A 13,870-nucleotide genomic window follows, 5' to 3' on the forward strand; every position below is an offset into this window, starting at 1 on the left:
CCCGCCTCCCGTCAGCCGCATCCCAGGCGAGGTCGCCCCGTGCCGCTCGCCCCGCCCTGACAGGCCCCTGCCCCTCCCGCCCAGGCCCCGGGTGGAAGGGGGGAAGCCAGCGCCCAGGCCCTCCTCGTGGGTCCCCACTCACCCACACAGTCCTTCCGGTTCCAGTGGAGCCGCCTCCCCGGGGGACAGACGCATTCGTAGCTGCCCTTGGTGTTGACGCAGCCCTGGTCGCAGCTCCCGTTGTTCACGCTGCACTCGTCCACGTCTGCAAGCGCAGGTGGGGGTGAGGGCGGGAGGCTGGCAGGGCAGGGCCGCCCAGGACGAGAGGGCCGAGGATCCCGACCCCGACGACAGCCCGACACTGTCCTCGGATGCAGACGTGCGGCCGCACGCGTCACAGGCGGGAGCGCGCACACACGCGGACGCCGGCCCACGTCCCCCACCCGCCCCTCCCCCGGGGACCGTAGCGATTTGCTGAACTTGAGCGGCTGTGCCCAGACTAGGGGGGGAGGGCAGAGGCGGCACAAAATTAAAGTGCCAAGCAGGTCTCGTGGGGCCGGGTCGTGAAGCTTCTCTTACCAGGGCCGCTCCCTCCTGGGCCCCGGGCCCCAGTGTCAGGGAAGCCGCCTCCGAGGCCCTTCCTTCGCTGACCACCAAGGAACCAAGACCCCCCCCCCCCTCCCTGGAGATGGGGACGGGCTGGGCCACACTCACACTGGGGTGCCTGGCTCTAAGCATCTGGGTGGCCGGGATTTGGGCAGCGGCAGGCCCAGGGGAGCTAGTGCCCAGGTTTTGGGGGGGTCCCTCCAGAAGAATCTGCAGCCCACCCCAGGAGTCACCCCTGTGCCCGATCATGTCGCTATCTGACCCCATCCCACCCGCAGAGCCGCCCAGCAGAGGGAGTGTGGTCACAGGAAGTGAGGCCCCTAGGACCTCGGGGCCATTCTGATCTCTTCCCACCTTCACCTGCCGCCCTGTGCCTCTCCAAGTCCCATCGTCTATAGCTAAGCACATCTAGAACCTTCCCCTTCTCTGGATGCCCCCCCCCCCCCCCCCGACTTCACCCGAGCTCTGGAGCTCTGGTTCCCATGCCTGGAGTTGCCTCCCTATTGGTGCCCTGGATTCCTCTCTCCCAAACACGTGGCAGCTAGTGACCTCGTTGCACGGACATGGCCATGTCACACCCCTACTCAAACCCTCCAACAGTCTCTCATCGCCCTGGGGGTAAAACCCAAGTCACCTCCAGGGCTCACCAAGCCTTGCCTCCTCCCTGCCTGCATCTCCCACCACGTTCTCCTTCCCTCACGGGGCTCTACCGGCTGCTTCTTGGCCCCTCGATGCTGCCTCAGTGACTTTGCACGTGCTGATCCTTCTGGCCTGCTTCCTTCACCTTGTGCCAGACACCTCTCCTTTAGGGTCCCCCCACTGTCTCCACACGCCTCCCTTCTCTGTCGTCACCCTCTCCTGCTGGAATGAGCCATCCGTGGGATTCTCTGTGTGGCAGTCATCCCCGATCCGGACCGAGGTCCCCTGGAGTTGCCATCCGCAGGCCTGAGGCCACAGCCTGGCAGAGGCCGGCCCCCTTAGTGGACGCTTGCCGCTCCCTCCCCCATCCTCCACTCTGCTCCTGGCTAAGCCCCTCTGCCCACCAGCCCCCAGCCTTGCTTAGGTCCCCTCCTGGCCCTCCGGAGTCAAGGTCAGGGTTAGGGTGTGGGGCGCAGCGTGGGTGGCCGTGTGGCCAGGCGCGTGCCTCGGGGGGGAGGTGGCCCTGGCGGGCGGGCTGCAGACCTCCGCAGTGGGTTGTCCCGTAGAGTATGTAGCCGCGGTGACACAGGCACTGGAAGCTGCCCGGGGAGTTGATACAGATGTGGTCGCAGGTCCTCTCGAAGGAGCACTCGTCGATGTCTGTGTGGCCACAGGGAGACAAAGTCCAGGGAGGAGTTTCAGGGGGATGGACACAGCCTGTCACTCAACGGTCACCCAGTGTATGTCTGTACACAGAGTCCCTGAGGCTCCGTGCACAGCCGATCCGCGGAGTCAGCCTTCTCGTCAAGGCCCCATTTTCTACTTTATCTCCGCCAACCTCACGCTTCCATCTGCCGTCTTTTCTGGAGGTGGGCAGGGTAGAAATACTTTGACCACAAGGTATTATTACGAATCTCTGCTATTTTAACATCTCACGTTCAGTTGTGGTTGGTATTTAATCCGCATCTGCAGGGAAGTGACAGAGGCTTGCCTGAGGATACACATGAGCTGGGACATGAAGCCCGGACCTCCTGGATGCCGACCAAAGTGTGTTTTCCTATTCACTTCACGATGTCTCTTGAGATAGTAAGGAAAAGAGCCCGAACAGAAGGGGGTATGCCACTCATGAGGGATAACAAGGTAGCCTTGACACTATGTGAAATTTGATCCTGAGCTTCCTGGTGGCCAGAGTAAAAAAGGAAAAAGGGTCACAGAGTGCTTATCATCGGACAGAGAGGAAGAAATGAACCACATGCTCATAGGAGACAAGCCTGTCCTGGCCAAAAATTCTGAGGAAAATGGCTCTCGTGGGATAGCTGACGGGGCTCCTGAGGGCCAAACAGACACTGACCCACCTCTCCATGGGCACCGTTCACTCTTGGAGTACACTGAATGTGACCACACATATTGACGATATACATGTGTTTGTAATAATTCCAGCACAAGCGAGGAATCGCACTGTGGGTGCTCCAAGGAGGATATGATCCCTCCCTGCAGCAGAAGCTGGGAAGATCTCCCGGTACTTGTGGCATTTGGGATAGGCCTTGAAGGATGGGACTAACTCAGAAATTAGGAATGGAAGTGGGGGAAGGGCACTCCAAGCAGCGGCTGGGAGGGGGGAACGAGGCACCAGGGGACTATGTGGAACTCAGGGGGGTGGGGAGGGGTGTCTGAGGTCCCCATCCCAAGGGCCGGAGTGCCAGGCAAAGGAAGGCAGACTCCCCCCTGCTGGAGCTGGGGAGCCCAGGCTGGTGCTGGAGCAGGGCTGGGAAGTGGCCGGAGCCCCAGGGCCTCAGAGAGGGGGGCGTGGTAGAGGGTGGAGGGGACTGGCTGGAACCTAGAGGCAGACGCCTCATCGCCTCCTCTCGGCAGCTGCCCCCCTCTCTCGTGGGACGGCTGGGGGTACAAAGTCAAGGGCTCTCCCTGAGCCCTCCACAGACCTCGGCAAGGCAGATGGAGAAACTAAGTCCGAGCATAGAGGAGCCTGGACAGGTGCTGTGCTCCCAACAGGCCTCACGCCCTGACAGGAAGATAGAACCCGGAGATCCACCGAAGGACGAGGAGGCGGAGCCTGGGAGGGGACTTGCCGGGCTCAGGTCCCATGATAGGCTGGCGACAAGCCAGCCCCGGCCCCTCCCTCACCAGCCTTCGTCGGTGCCCTTGGGAGAGCACAGCCCTCGCCCCTCATGGCAGCGCGCTGCCCCAGGGCCAGCCTTGAGCCCCACCAACGGGCAGGAGATACAAGCCCTACGGCCCGACTCAGCGGTGTGCAGCCTGACACAGAGGAAAGGACTCGTCTGCAAGAGTCACTGATGATGAAACTGAGCCACGTTCCTGCCACACAGGACACCCTGGCTACTCCCCCTGTACTTTCTCCCGAAGCCGGCCCCCGGGACACCCCCGTCTTCCCAATGACCTCATACAGTTCCACGGGGCTCCTTACGGCCCTCCAAACTCTCCTTGGGTGGGTTTACCTCCCTGGCTTCTCCAGGAAAATGCCTATTCACCACTGTCCCCTCCACCAGGAAGTCTTCCCCGACTGCTCTCTCCACTGCCCATCCTCTGGGCTCTCCCTGCAGCCCGGAAGTCTCCTGGACTTGTGCTGGGCTGTGATGCTTGGCTTCTGCCCAGGCCTGTCATCACCCCATTGGCTCCTTGCAGGCACCCGGGAACCCTAAGAAAGGACTGCAGGAAAGTGTAATGTGCCCTGCCTTCCAGCAGGTGGTAGCATCTCACCTCCGAAGCCTCCGAAGGAGGCCTGGGACCACAGGGATGGAGGGTGGAGCTTCTGAGCTCTGCCTGGACTCACTGTGACCCCCCTGCCCCCCCTCCCATCCCCGGGGGCATGTGCAGATGCCTCTCCGGGCCTCAGTTTCCCATCCATAAAGGGACAGGTTGGCCTGGGTGGTTTCTGAGGGTCCCCAGAGTCCTGAAGGACAGAGAAGGCGGGGGCGGGGGGGCAGGTGCACATGCTGGGAATGGGAAATCCACAGCTGCTCTCTCACAACAGCAGGGCTGATGAACCTGGCCCTGGGCCTCTGCTCCCAGGAGCCTGCATAAGACCGAGGTGGGCGGGACAAGGACGGGGTGTCCCGGGGCGCACCGGAGGCTCACCTTGGCATGTCCGCTCATCGGTCAGCAGCTTGTAGCCCTTCCGGCAGCCACACTCGAAGCTGCCCACGGTGTTGCGGCAGAAGTGGTCACAGCCTCCGTTGTTGGCCAGGCACTCGTTGATGTCTGCGGGGACCAAGCAGGCGGGGCAAGGCAAGTGGGCTTGGCCACCAGGTGGGGGGACAGTTCGTCTCCGCTCCTGACTGCCGATGGCCCCCCATCTGAGCACGGCGAGCGAGGGGCCTGGCTCACAGCAGTGGGGGTCAGGAGGATGAGTCATCCCACCTCCCCCAGACTGGGCATTCGTGGCATAGAAGGGAGAGGAGTGACGTGTGCTGTGCCCGGCAAGATGACAGGGACAATGACATCTACCGGGTCCTTCCACGTGCACATTTGGGGCGTCAGTGCGGCCTGGAGCAGGCTGGCTGCTTCCCGATGGCCGTGACCTTGGGCGAGCTACTGCCCCTGGAGCCTTGGCTCTCCGGCTGTAAGACAAGGGTCAGAAGCACACCTTGGAAGGACACCATGAGGATTAAATGACAGTCCTGGGGGCTGGGGGCTGGTGCTTAGGGAGGGCTCAGTCAACAATTTGTAGCTTTAACGCCCCTGCTTTACTGATGGGAAACGGAGGCTTAGAAAGGTAACTGTGTTCAACGGTGGGGGGGGGGGGTGTGCTAACGTCCCCGGTTCTTGCCTGTTGGTCTAAGTGGATTCTTCACTCATCATTTAACCAGCTGTGGCTGTACCCTAAAGGTCACCGGGCCCAACCCCGTGCAATAAAGGGCCCTTCCCAAACATCCCTGCCAGTTGGCCTCTGCTTGCATACCTCTGGTGATGGAGGGCTTTCTCCTTCACAGCATGCCTGTTGGCTGATGCATCACCAGCTTCTCCCTGACTCCTGTGAGTTCCCTCCTGCCTCCCCTGCCCTGCTTCTCTGGGTTTTGCTCTCTGGACTCCAGGCCAGCCCGGCAGACTGTGTCATCAGAGACCTTGTCCCTGAGGTCTCTTCTTGGTCCAAAGTTCCTCTTGGGCCCTGACCCCAAGGCTCCCCATGCTGACATGACCCAGCAAGCAGTAACAGATGATTTTCAGAATGGTGTTTTCACCCTGGATTGCAGGGGTGAAAGGAAGTGATGGAAAACAGAAAGGACTTCTCTGTGTTGGCCAAAGGCCACATCTCTGCAGAGTGGCTGACTCAGACTCTGGCTATCGCTGAGCCTGTCCTGCACGTGAGGGCCCAGGTGCCCCTGTCCCATGAGCAAGGTCCATCTGGCCCCTTTGTGCTGAGCTCCATGGAGGAGACTCCGTCCCATCTCAGCGGCTCCAAATCTCAGATGGGGCCTCACTTCTTCTTCCTCAAACCAAACAAGCTGGACCTGACACGTGCAGAAAGTCCTACAGCAATGCTCCCGCAGAGTGCTCTCCAACAACAAGATAAAACCCAAGTGTGGCCCAGGACACTAGGAGAAGGAGGCTTTTATAGACAGCAAGGCTGAGGGGCCAGGCCTGGGGCGGGGCGGGGGGCGGGGCTCAGTCGGTTAGGCGTCTGACTCTTGATTTCGGCTCAGGTCACGATGGCACGATTTGTGAGATGGAGCCCCACGATGGGGCTCCGAGCTGATAGCACAGCACCCGCTTGAGATTCTCTCTCCCTCTCTCTCTGCCCCTCCCCTGCTCTCATGTGCTCACACACATACTCTCTCTCTCAAAATAAATAACCTCAAAAAAAAAAAAAAAAAAAAGACGGCAAGGCTGCAACCCTCCCACCCCCGGCAGGCAGTTCTCAGAGCCTCTGGGAGGAGACTGGCACAACACGGGGGCCCAGCGAGCCTGGCAGGGGCGGACCCCAGAGCTGCTTTTCTGGGGAGCCCCCGTGGGAACCGCCTCTGAGGAGCGCAGGACACCCAGTGGGCGTGGCCCTGCATCTCCTTGCCCTTGGTTGCCCCCCTCCCCATGCACCCCCACCCCAAAGACCCATTCTGTTTGCAAAATCTGGTGACCCTGGCACAGGGAGGAGGCAGAGGAGGGGAACCGGGGGTGGTCCCCACTAAGTGAGGCCTGCGGTTTGGCCTGCCTGGCCCTGGCTCCTGCTGTGCCACCTCCTGGGTGACTTCACCCCTCTAAATACAGTAGGTGCTGTATATGTGCGCAGCGAGATGATCGCTCACAACAATCTCAGCTCCGGACAGCTCTGTACACGCCCATGTTCCAGGAACAAAAATGCCCAAGGGTAAGGCTGCCCAGACCCCACGGTAGGTAGTCGGACCCTCTGGGGGGGGGGGGTCCCTGCACCTACTGGGTACAACCTCATGCTGGTGACCGGGCCAAGCGCTTTGTGGCAAGGCCTTGTGTGATCGTCAAAACGACCGGGGGACCAGATCCCCTGTTTTACGGGGGTGGGTCACAGCTACATGCAAGAGCCAGCTTGGAGCCCAGCTCCAGCTGTCTCCAAAGATGAGCCTTCTCCGGCGTACCCTGCTGGCCCTGCGGCCTCCAGAGAAAGCAGACATCAAGCCCAGTTGAGGGCCTGTCCAGGGCAGAGGCTTGGACATCTCTCTTGTCCTCTTCCCCTGGGGATTATAGGAAGATGGGGAAATTTCTTCAAAACACTTTTTTAATGTTTATTTATTTTCGAGAGAAAGAGTCAGACTGTGAGCAGGGGAGGGGCAGAGGGAGAGGGAGACAGAATCCGAAGCAGGCTGCAGGCTCTGAGCAAGCCGTCAGCACAGAGCCCGATGCGGGGCTCGAACCCACAGACTGTGAGATCGTGACCTGAGCCGAAGTCGATGCTTAACCGACTGAGCCACCCAGGCACCCAGGAAGATGGCGGGAGAGTGGAGGCCCGTCTCGGCTCTGACCCAGGGAGCTGTGTGATCCTGGGCAGGGAAAGACACCTCTCTGAGCCTCAGGTCCCCCATCTGTGAACTGGGCTGCCAACAGGCGCCTCTCACAGACTGAATCCGCAGACGGGGTCTGCCTCTTCAGGAATGCCTCAGGGCTTCTGGAACTCCCAGCCCCATCCCTATCCCCATCTGGGCCTGTCAGCTGAGGGGCTGTCTCAGCAACCAGACAGGCCGTGGGAGGCATGCTTGCTTGAGGCCAGGCTGGTGGAGAGGCTGCCTGGGGGTCCGAGTAGGAGAAATGCCCCCGGCTCTAGCCCGAGATGCAGTCACGCAGAGGCCCTGGACCTTCATTCTGACGGGCCTCCGCCCCTCTAAGGCTCCTCTCCCTCTTCACCCTGCCCGCACCTCCACCAGGCAGCCAGCAGTCTGTACCTGTTTACAAGTCTTCTGTGGCCCCGGGTCATCCCAGGACGAAGGCCCAGCCCTGTTTGCAGGCCCTCCCCTTGGCCTCCTCGGCCCGGATGCTCTGCCCTCCTCTTTCTGTGTACTTGACTTCTGCCTTGGTGGCCCAGACTCCGGCTGCCTCACTCGGGGCAGCCCCCACCGCAGCTTGGGAACCACCACCTCTCTAGGAAGACTTTGCTGACGTTCCCTTCATCAGTGTGGGCTGTCCCCTTGTCATGGGACCTGGCCTCGGTGGGGGGCAGCGAGAGGGCCCTGAGGACACAGATGGGGAATCTGGCTCCCGTCTGGAGCCCCAGGGCCCAGCAAGAGGCTGCACAGAGTGTATTCGCTGATGAATGACGAATGAATGAGTTACGGTGGCTAAGAACAGGGCTCTTGAGGGCCTTGGGCCATCAAGTAGAACTTTCAGCCGTATCAGCAATGTTCAAGCATCAGTGGGAGGAGGCACAGCCTGGAAACCCAGGGGCCATGTGGGGGGCTTTTGGGTGGGAGTGGGCTGGTGTCACCCTAGGGCAGCCTCGTGGGGAGGGCAAGCCACTGGGCTGGGCTCGCTGGGCAGAGTGAGGGAGAAGAGGAAACAGGTGGTGGGTGGGCATTCTTCGGGCTGTTCTGGAAGGTGTTGGGAGGAGGGCCTGGTGTCTCTGAGGAAATCCGGGCTCCAGCTCAGGGAGTTGAGGCTCCCGACCTCCCTCCTCTCAGAAGAGCCCACTAACAAGGTGCCCCCCTTCCCAATATCAAACAGGTGCAGCACCAAACAGGGGGCCTTGAGATTGGACCCCTGCCTTGCCCACCCTGTTGAAAACAAAGCTGGGGGCAAATCCTTCAGACAACTCCACGGCCCTCACGTTTCAGGCAGGACCCCCTCCCCTCTCCTCTTCTAGGCCGGCCTCCACATGCCCGTGTGACCCCTGTGTGCTCAGGGCTTTCGGCTCTGGATTTTCCAAGACCTCTGTTACCTTTACCCTCTCGTCACAGGTCTTGCTTCACCATGGCTTTTGGCTTCCAGAACATACTAAACCTTTGAAATCACTCCTTTGATATCCCCTTCTGGGCCTGGGCCAAGGTCAGGGCGTGCACGCCCACCGAGGAGCCAAAGCCCCGGGGCCGGGGATTCCCAGCCGGCCGGTCCTGCCAGGTGCCCGCGCCCTGACCTGCACCTCACCGGCGGCCCCGGAGAACTCGGACCGTGAGCACGAGGCTCTGGGACCCCAAATCCTGGGGTCTGGAGGTCAGCGTTTGTTCCCCAGTGTTCCCTGAGTTGAAGACGTCATGATGCTCGTCACATCGGGCCGTTCTAGACCCACGCCAGTCCTGAAATGCCAACTTGTACGACAACATCCGGACTGCTCTGCTTACCGCCGCTGCCTCCGCCTGGTCCAAGCCGGGTCGTCTCCAGCCTGGGTGACGACAGCAGCTGCCTCACTGCTCCTCCAGACCCCGCTCAGAGCCCCATCCAAGCGGTGGTCAGGGACCGGCTCAAAATGCAACCCTGGGCCTGTGCTGCCCCTGTTCGGTGGTGTCTGGGGGGTCGCCAAGGCTCAAGGGATACAGGGCCGAGCCCTCCCCGGCACACAGGCCCCGCGGCACCTGGCCTGGCCTCCCCCGCATCTCACAGACCGGGGCGCACAAGATGTCTTTGGGGCCTTAAAGCCCTTGGCCTCTGCACGGCCGCCCCCGTGCTGCTGGAAACGCGGCCTGGTAGCGCCTCTCCCCGTGCCCTCCCCGCCCGGGTGCAGGGCAGGCTCCGGTCCTCAGTCTTCTGCCGGGCGGTACACCATCCAGCACCCAGCGGTCTGTAATACACGTTCATCTTGGTGATTTTAAAAGCTGAAAAGCTGTCTTTTGCATTCGATAGAACGGGAGGCGGAGCGGCCTGACTTTACCCTCTTCGGCCCCAGCTCAAAGGGCACGGGGCCAGGCCTGCCGCGACGCCGCTGGCTGTGAGGACGGCCGGGACTGTGGGGAGCCCTGGCCGGTCCCCCCTCCATCGAGTCCACATGTCACAAGCGGGCACCGAGCGGGCAGAGCGGGGGCTGCGGAAGGGCTTTCTTTTCAAACAAACAGGTGGAAGGACCTCTGCTTCTGTCAATAACCCCTCGGTTCTTCCCCGCAAGGCAGCTCAGAAGGAGTCAGATGCTGTCTAGTTTTACAGCCTTAAGAGAAAAGCCCAGCTCGGACTATTTAAAATCGCCAGAGGCCTCTGCTGTCCGTATTGTCACCCACTGGGCTTTGGAAGTTCACACTCCTCTGCCCTTCCGCTGCCTTCCAGCCAGGCCTGCTTCCTGGCAAGGCGGGGAGGCAGGTGGCCGGCGCTCCCAGGGATCCGAAGGGTCAGCTTGGGGCCTTGTGAGCGGCGCTGAGGGGAGCTCTCCCTCCCCTGCAGGGGGCTCTGGTGCTTGGGGCTCCTTTGCGAGAGCTGCAGGGAGGCCCCTTCAGTCTCTGGACCTGCCAGCTCTCGCTTCTTGTGTCCTGACGGACCCCTAACACCACGAGCACCTCCGGGGGCACTCAGAACCCTGTGGGTTGAATCAGGGAGCGAGAGGGGGAAGAGCCGAGCAAGCTCCACCTGCTGTCACGTCCAGCGGCCGGGAGAGCGGTCCATTCCCGCAAGACTCTCATCCTCCCGGAACCTCATCTCTAACTGCAAACGGAGGTCCTTCTGCACCCCTAGTCCCGAGAGCCCCCACAATTTCACTCCTCCAGCCACAAGAACACACAGCGTTCTCTTTTTTCCCACGGTGACAAGAAGACAATCCCGTCTCTGTACAAGGAGACCTGTCCTCCCCCAACCTCCCCGGGCCGTGCCGATGCCCCAGCTCTGCCAGGTGCTCCCGCGAAGGGGAGGGGAAGGGACGGCCACAGCTCTCACCCCGGGTGTGTGTCTGTTGGGGGGACCACAATGTATCACTGTGGGCCTAGGAGGCCCCGCAGTGAAGACGCTGCTCGCCCAGCACAGCACAGCGCACAGCCGGTCTCTCGGATCACAGAGCGCCGCTGTTTTGCTCAGGACCCTACCGATGCAGCGTTCTCTTGAACCCTGCTGGGGGGCACTGGTACCGACCCTCCCCCTTCTCGGCCTCTCCAGCAGAAGCCTCGGGGACCGCTGACCCCTGCCCTTGCAGTCACTCGTGGCCACACACCGGACCCGAGCGCGCGGCCCCGTCCCTGCCTGAGTGGCGAGCGCAGGGGGGGACCCGTGCCGCCGTGGCTTTGTGCTGACCTTTGCACGTCTTCCCATCCGGTTGCAGCGTGAATCCCACCGGGCAGCTGCATCGCACGCCAGTGGCTGTGTCCCTGCAGGTCCGGTCACAGCCTCCGTTGTTTACTGCACACGTCTCTGGGAGAGGGGAAAAGAGACAGAGGTGCTCAGTCTCCTGGGACGGAAGCCACCATTGCCTTTCTCCATTCATGGGGGGGGGGGCGGGGAACCTCCTGAGAGAGGAGACCTGAATTTGAGTTCTGGCTGATGCCCTCTAGCTGTGGGCTTCCCTGAGCCTTGGGCTCACCATCGCCTTTCTCCATTCATGGGGGGGGGGGGGGGGAACCTCCTGAGAGAGGAGACCTGAATTTGAGTTCTGGCTGATGCCCTCTAGCTGTGGGCTTCCCTGAGCCTTGGGCTCCCCATCTGTAAAATGGGAGAATGACACCGTTTCCATGGGATTGCTGGTGAGGACCCACTTCGATGATGATGGATGGGAAACCGTCTACACACGACAGAGGGCTGTGCTTGTGTAAAGGTCTCCCCCCAACCCCACAACAGGATCAACACTGCCACGTGGAGCCATTGCTGAGATCAGCTTGGCTGGTACTTCACTGCCCAGCGCCGGATTCCTAAACCCTTGTCCTGCCTGGACTCAGACTCCAAACCCGGGGACTGGCAGTCCCTGGGGCTCCGGAACAGGTCTCAGCGTGGACTGGCTTGTGACCCTGGCCGTGGGGTTCCCAGGGGGTGGTTCCCCGAGCCTGCACACCATCCATCACCTTCATGAGGCACTCAGCTCAACATCTGTTCTCATTGAGCCATAAGCCAAAGGCATCTGGTTTTTGTCCACTTGAAACTTGTCTAGTGCTTTTTTTTTTTTTTTTTTCCTTCCTTCGCAAATTCAAAAGGCCTGGAGTGGCTGGGGCAGAGCCCCAGGTCATCCAACCCGTCGTGTGGCGAGAGTGATCCTCCCCAGGCCTGGAGAAGGGGCTGGCAGAGCTGGGTCACCAGGGTGCAGGTGGCCCGCACACGGAGGGGACCGTTCCTAAGGCCTCTGAGCTCTTTCTGAGCATCTGTGTGCTTTGATCTTGTGGGAACCGTGCCTGAGTGGACTTCCCCTCTTCCCTTCCACGTTGGGAACTGAGGAGCCGAGGGCCCCACCTTTTATAACCCGAACCCCCCCTGCCTGTCTACCTTGGCTTCCTCCGCGCACCTGGCCCTGGGGGCTTTTTTCCCTGAAGCCTCCCCCTAACTGGTTTATTCCGTCTGTCCTTCTGTGGTGTCTGCATTCCTGCGGGAGTGATGACTGAATACATACCCCGATAGCCAGGAATCCCTGCTGCTGATTATACCAAACTCTGATGCCTTCCCTTTGAACTTCAACTCTGTGTGTGGGGGTGGGCAGGGCAGTGAGAGGCGGACATCCGGCTTTCCCTTCCGTGTGAGTGTGCAGATTCTGCGGGGGCCGTGGCGGGCCTTGTCCGGAATGTCCCGGACACAGGGGCCACCGGTGGCAGGGGACCACCGGCCCTTCTTCTCAAGGCTAATGCCTTCCCCGTGATGGGAGGAGCTGTGACTACTACTGAAAGGCAAGCGTCCCGGCTCCCGACTCCTCCTGGTCTGTCTTTCCGAGGGTCTCCACAAACCCCAGCCCCGAAGCTTGGTGTGCCGGCCCAGGGGCTCAGAGGCCTCCGGCTTGCTCAGGTCCCAAGGCCCAGCTCAAAGACCACCTCCACGCAGAGCCTCCCCAGCCTCAGGCACAGAAAGGCCCCCCACCCTTCCCTGCACCAGGCTGGCCTCCGTCAGCACCAGCCACGCTCTGACCCGCACGTGGCCTGCTCTTAACCCGACTGTTAACTGGGGCAGTGGAGGTGCGCGGGCCAGGGTGTCACTCACCGAGTGACCGAAGAAGGCTACCCCTCGGGTTGGTCCTCAGCACCCTCGCCCGGCAAGCCTTCCCTCCTGAGAGAGCTGCGGTGAAGTTCAGACAAACTCCCCACTTCACAGCCACTGGTCTGGGTCCCCGCGGTGGGGGGAGTTGCTTAACAAGCGTCAGTTTCCCGTCCTGGGGTTCTAACCAGAGAGGCCTCCCAGCCCCAAATCAAAGCGCAACCCTCAGGTGCCTTTTCGGCCTTTCATGTGGGACAGCCCTCTCTAGAGCGGGGCCGGAGGACCTGTCTGCTCTCCAGGTGCAGGTAATTAAGGCCCAGGCCTTGGAGAGCCGGTGGGGGCGGGGGGGGGGGGGCACAGCCGGGACCTCACTCGTGACCGTGATGGTGCCTGGGGCTCCCCGTGGCAGTGGAGGCAGGGTGAGGCAGGGGCACTAGGGGCTGTGTCCCTGAGAAATGGACCTGACCAGGCAGGCTCCCGTGGGCCCTCCCCACCTCCGGAGGTCCCGATGGGGCTCGGAATCTTGGCCTTCCAGAGCGCTGGGGCCTCGGGACCCACTGGGCGGGCAGAGGCCGGGAGGATGCTGGGGTCAGCTTTCAGGGTCACCCGCTCTCTGGCCTCTCCCCTGCTCTGGGTACACTTTTAATCTCTTATGTTGCTCTAGATGAGGTGCGGTGTCTAGACTCAGGTCCTGAGCAAGGAGCTCTGGGCCCCCAAGAAAGGCCCTCAGGGGCTATTCTGGGTCCAGATCTCCTCATCCCATAGCACCTGGTTATGGCGGGTCACCTGCTCCGGACCCAACTCAGCCTTCCAAGCCTCGTGTGCCCTGGGCTCTTAGCAGCAAGGTAAGGCTCTCCTGCCCCCTCCACCTCCCTGGAGAGGAATCTGCCCGGGGCTGTGTGGCCGGTGAGTGGCCGAGCTGCTGGGCCCTGCTGGGTCTGACTCCAACCCACCTGACGGCCTGAAACCTCCAGCCCCGGCCCAGGACCCCACACAGCCGAGCAGGTACTATACTTTCCACATCCCTCCTGTTCCAGTGTTCTCTGTGCATCCTACCCCCCACCCATCTGCCCCCTCGCCTGGGGCCCCCAGGCCTGGTCTTGCCCCTTCTTTA

General features: G+C 61.5%; 1 protein-coding gene across 5 annotated transcripts in view; it reads right to left on the minus strand.

Moving 5' to 3' along the window:
* The window catches only part of SCUBE1 (signal peptide, CUB domain and EGF like domain containing 1), a 131,643-nt gene that overhangs the window by 24,886 nt on the left and 92,887 nt on the right, over window positions 1–13,870 (minus strand). For all 5 annotated transcript variants that reach the window (XM_053226897.1, XM_027070532.2, XM_027070530.2 and 2 more), the window contains 4 exons: window positions 10,885–11,001; window positions 4,360–4,482; window positions 1,789–1,905; window positions 143–265 (listed from right to left, as the gene is read on the minus strand). In XM_053226897.1, the coding sequence (XP_053082872.1) occupies window positions 143–265; window positions 1,789–1,905; window positions 4,360–4,482; window positions 10,885–11,001 (480 nt within the window). The remainder of the gene's footprint in view (window positions 1–142; window positions 266–1,788; window positions 1,906–4,359; window positions 4,483–10,884; window positions 11,002–13,870) is intronic.

This window comes from Acinonyx jubatus, chromosome B4 (genome assembly GCF_027475565.1).
Source record: "Acinonyx jubatus isolate Ajub_Pintada_27869175 chromosome B4, VMU_Ajub_asm_v1.0, whole genome shotgun sequence".
NCBI classification, from domain to species: Eukaryota; Metazoa; Chordata; class Mammalia; order Carnivora; family Felidae; genus Acinonyx; species Acinonyx jubatus.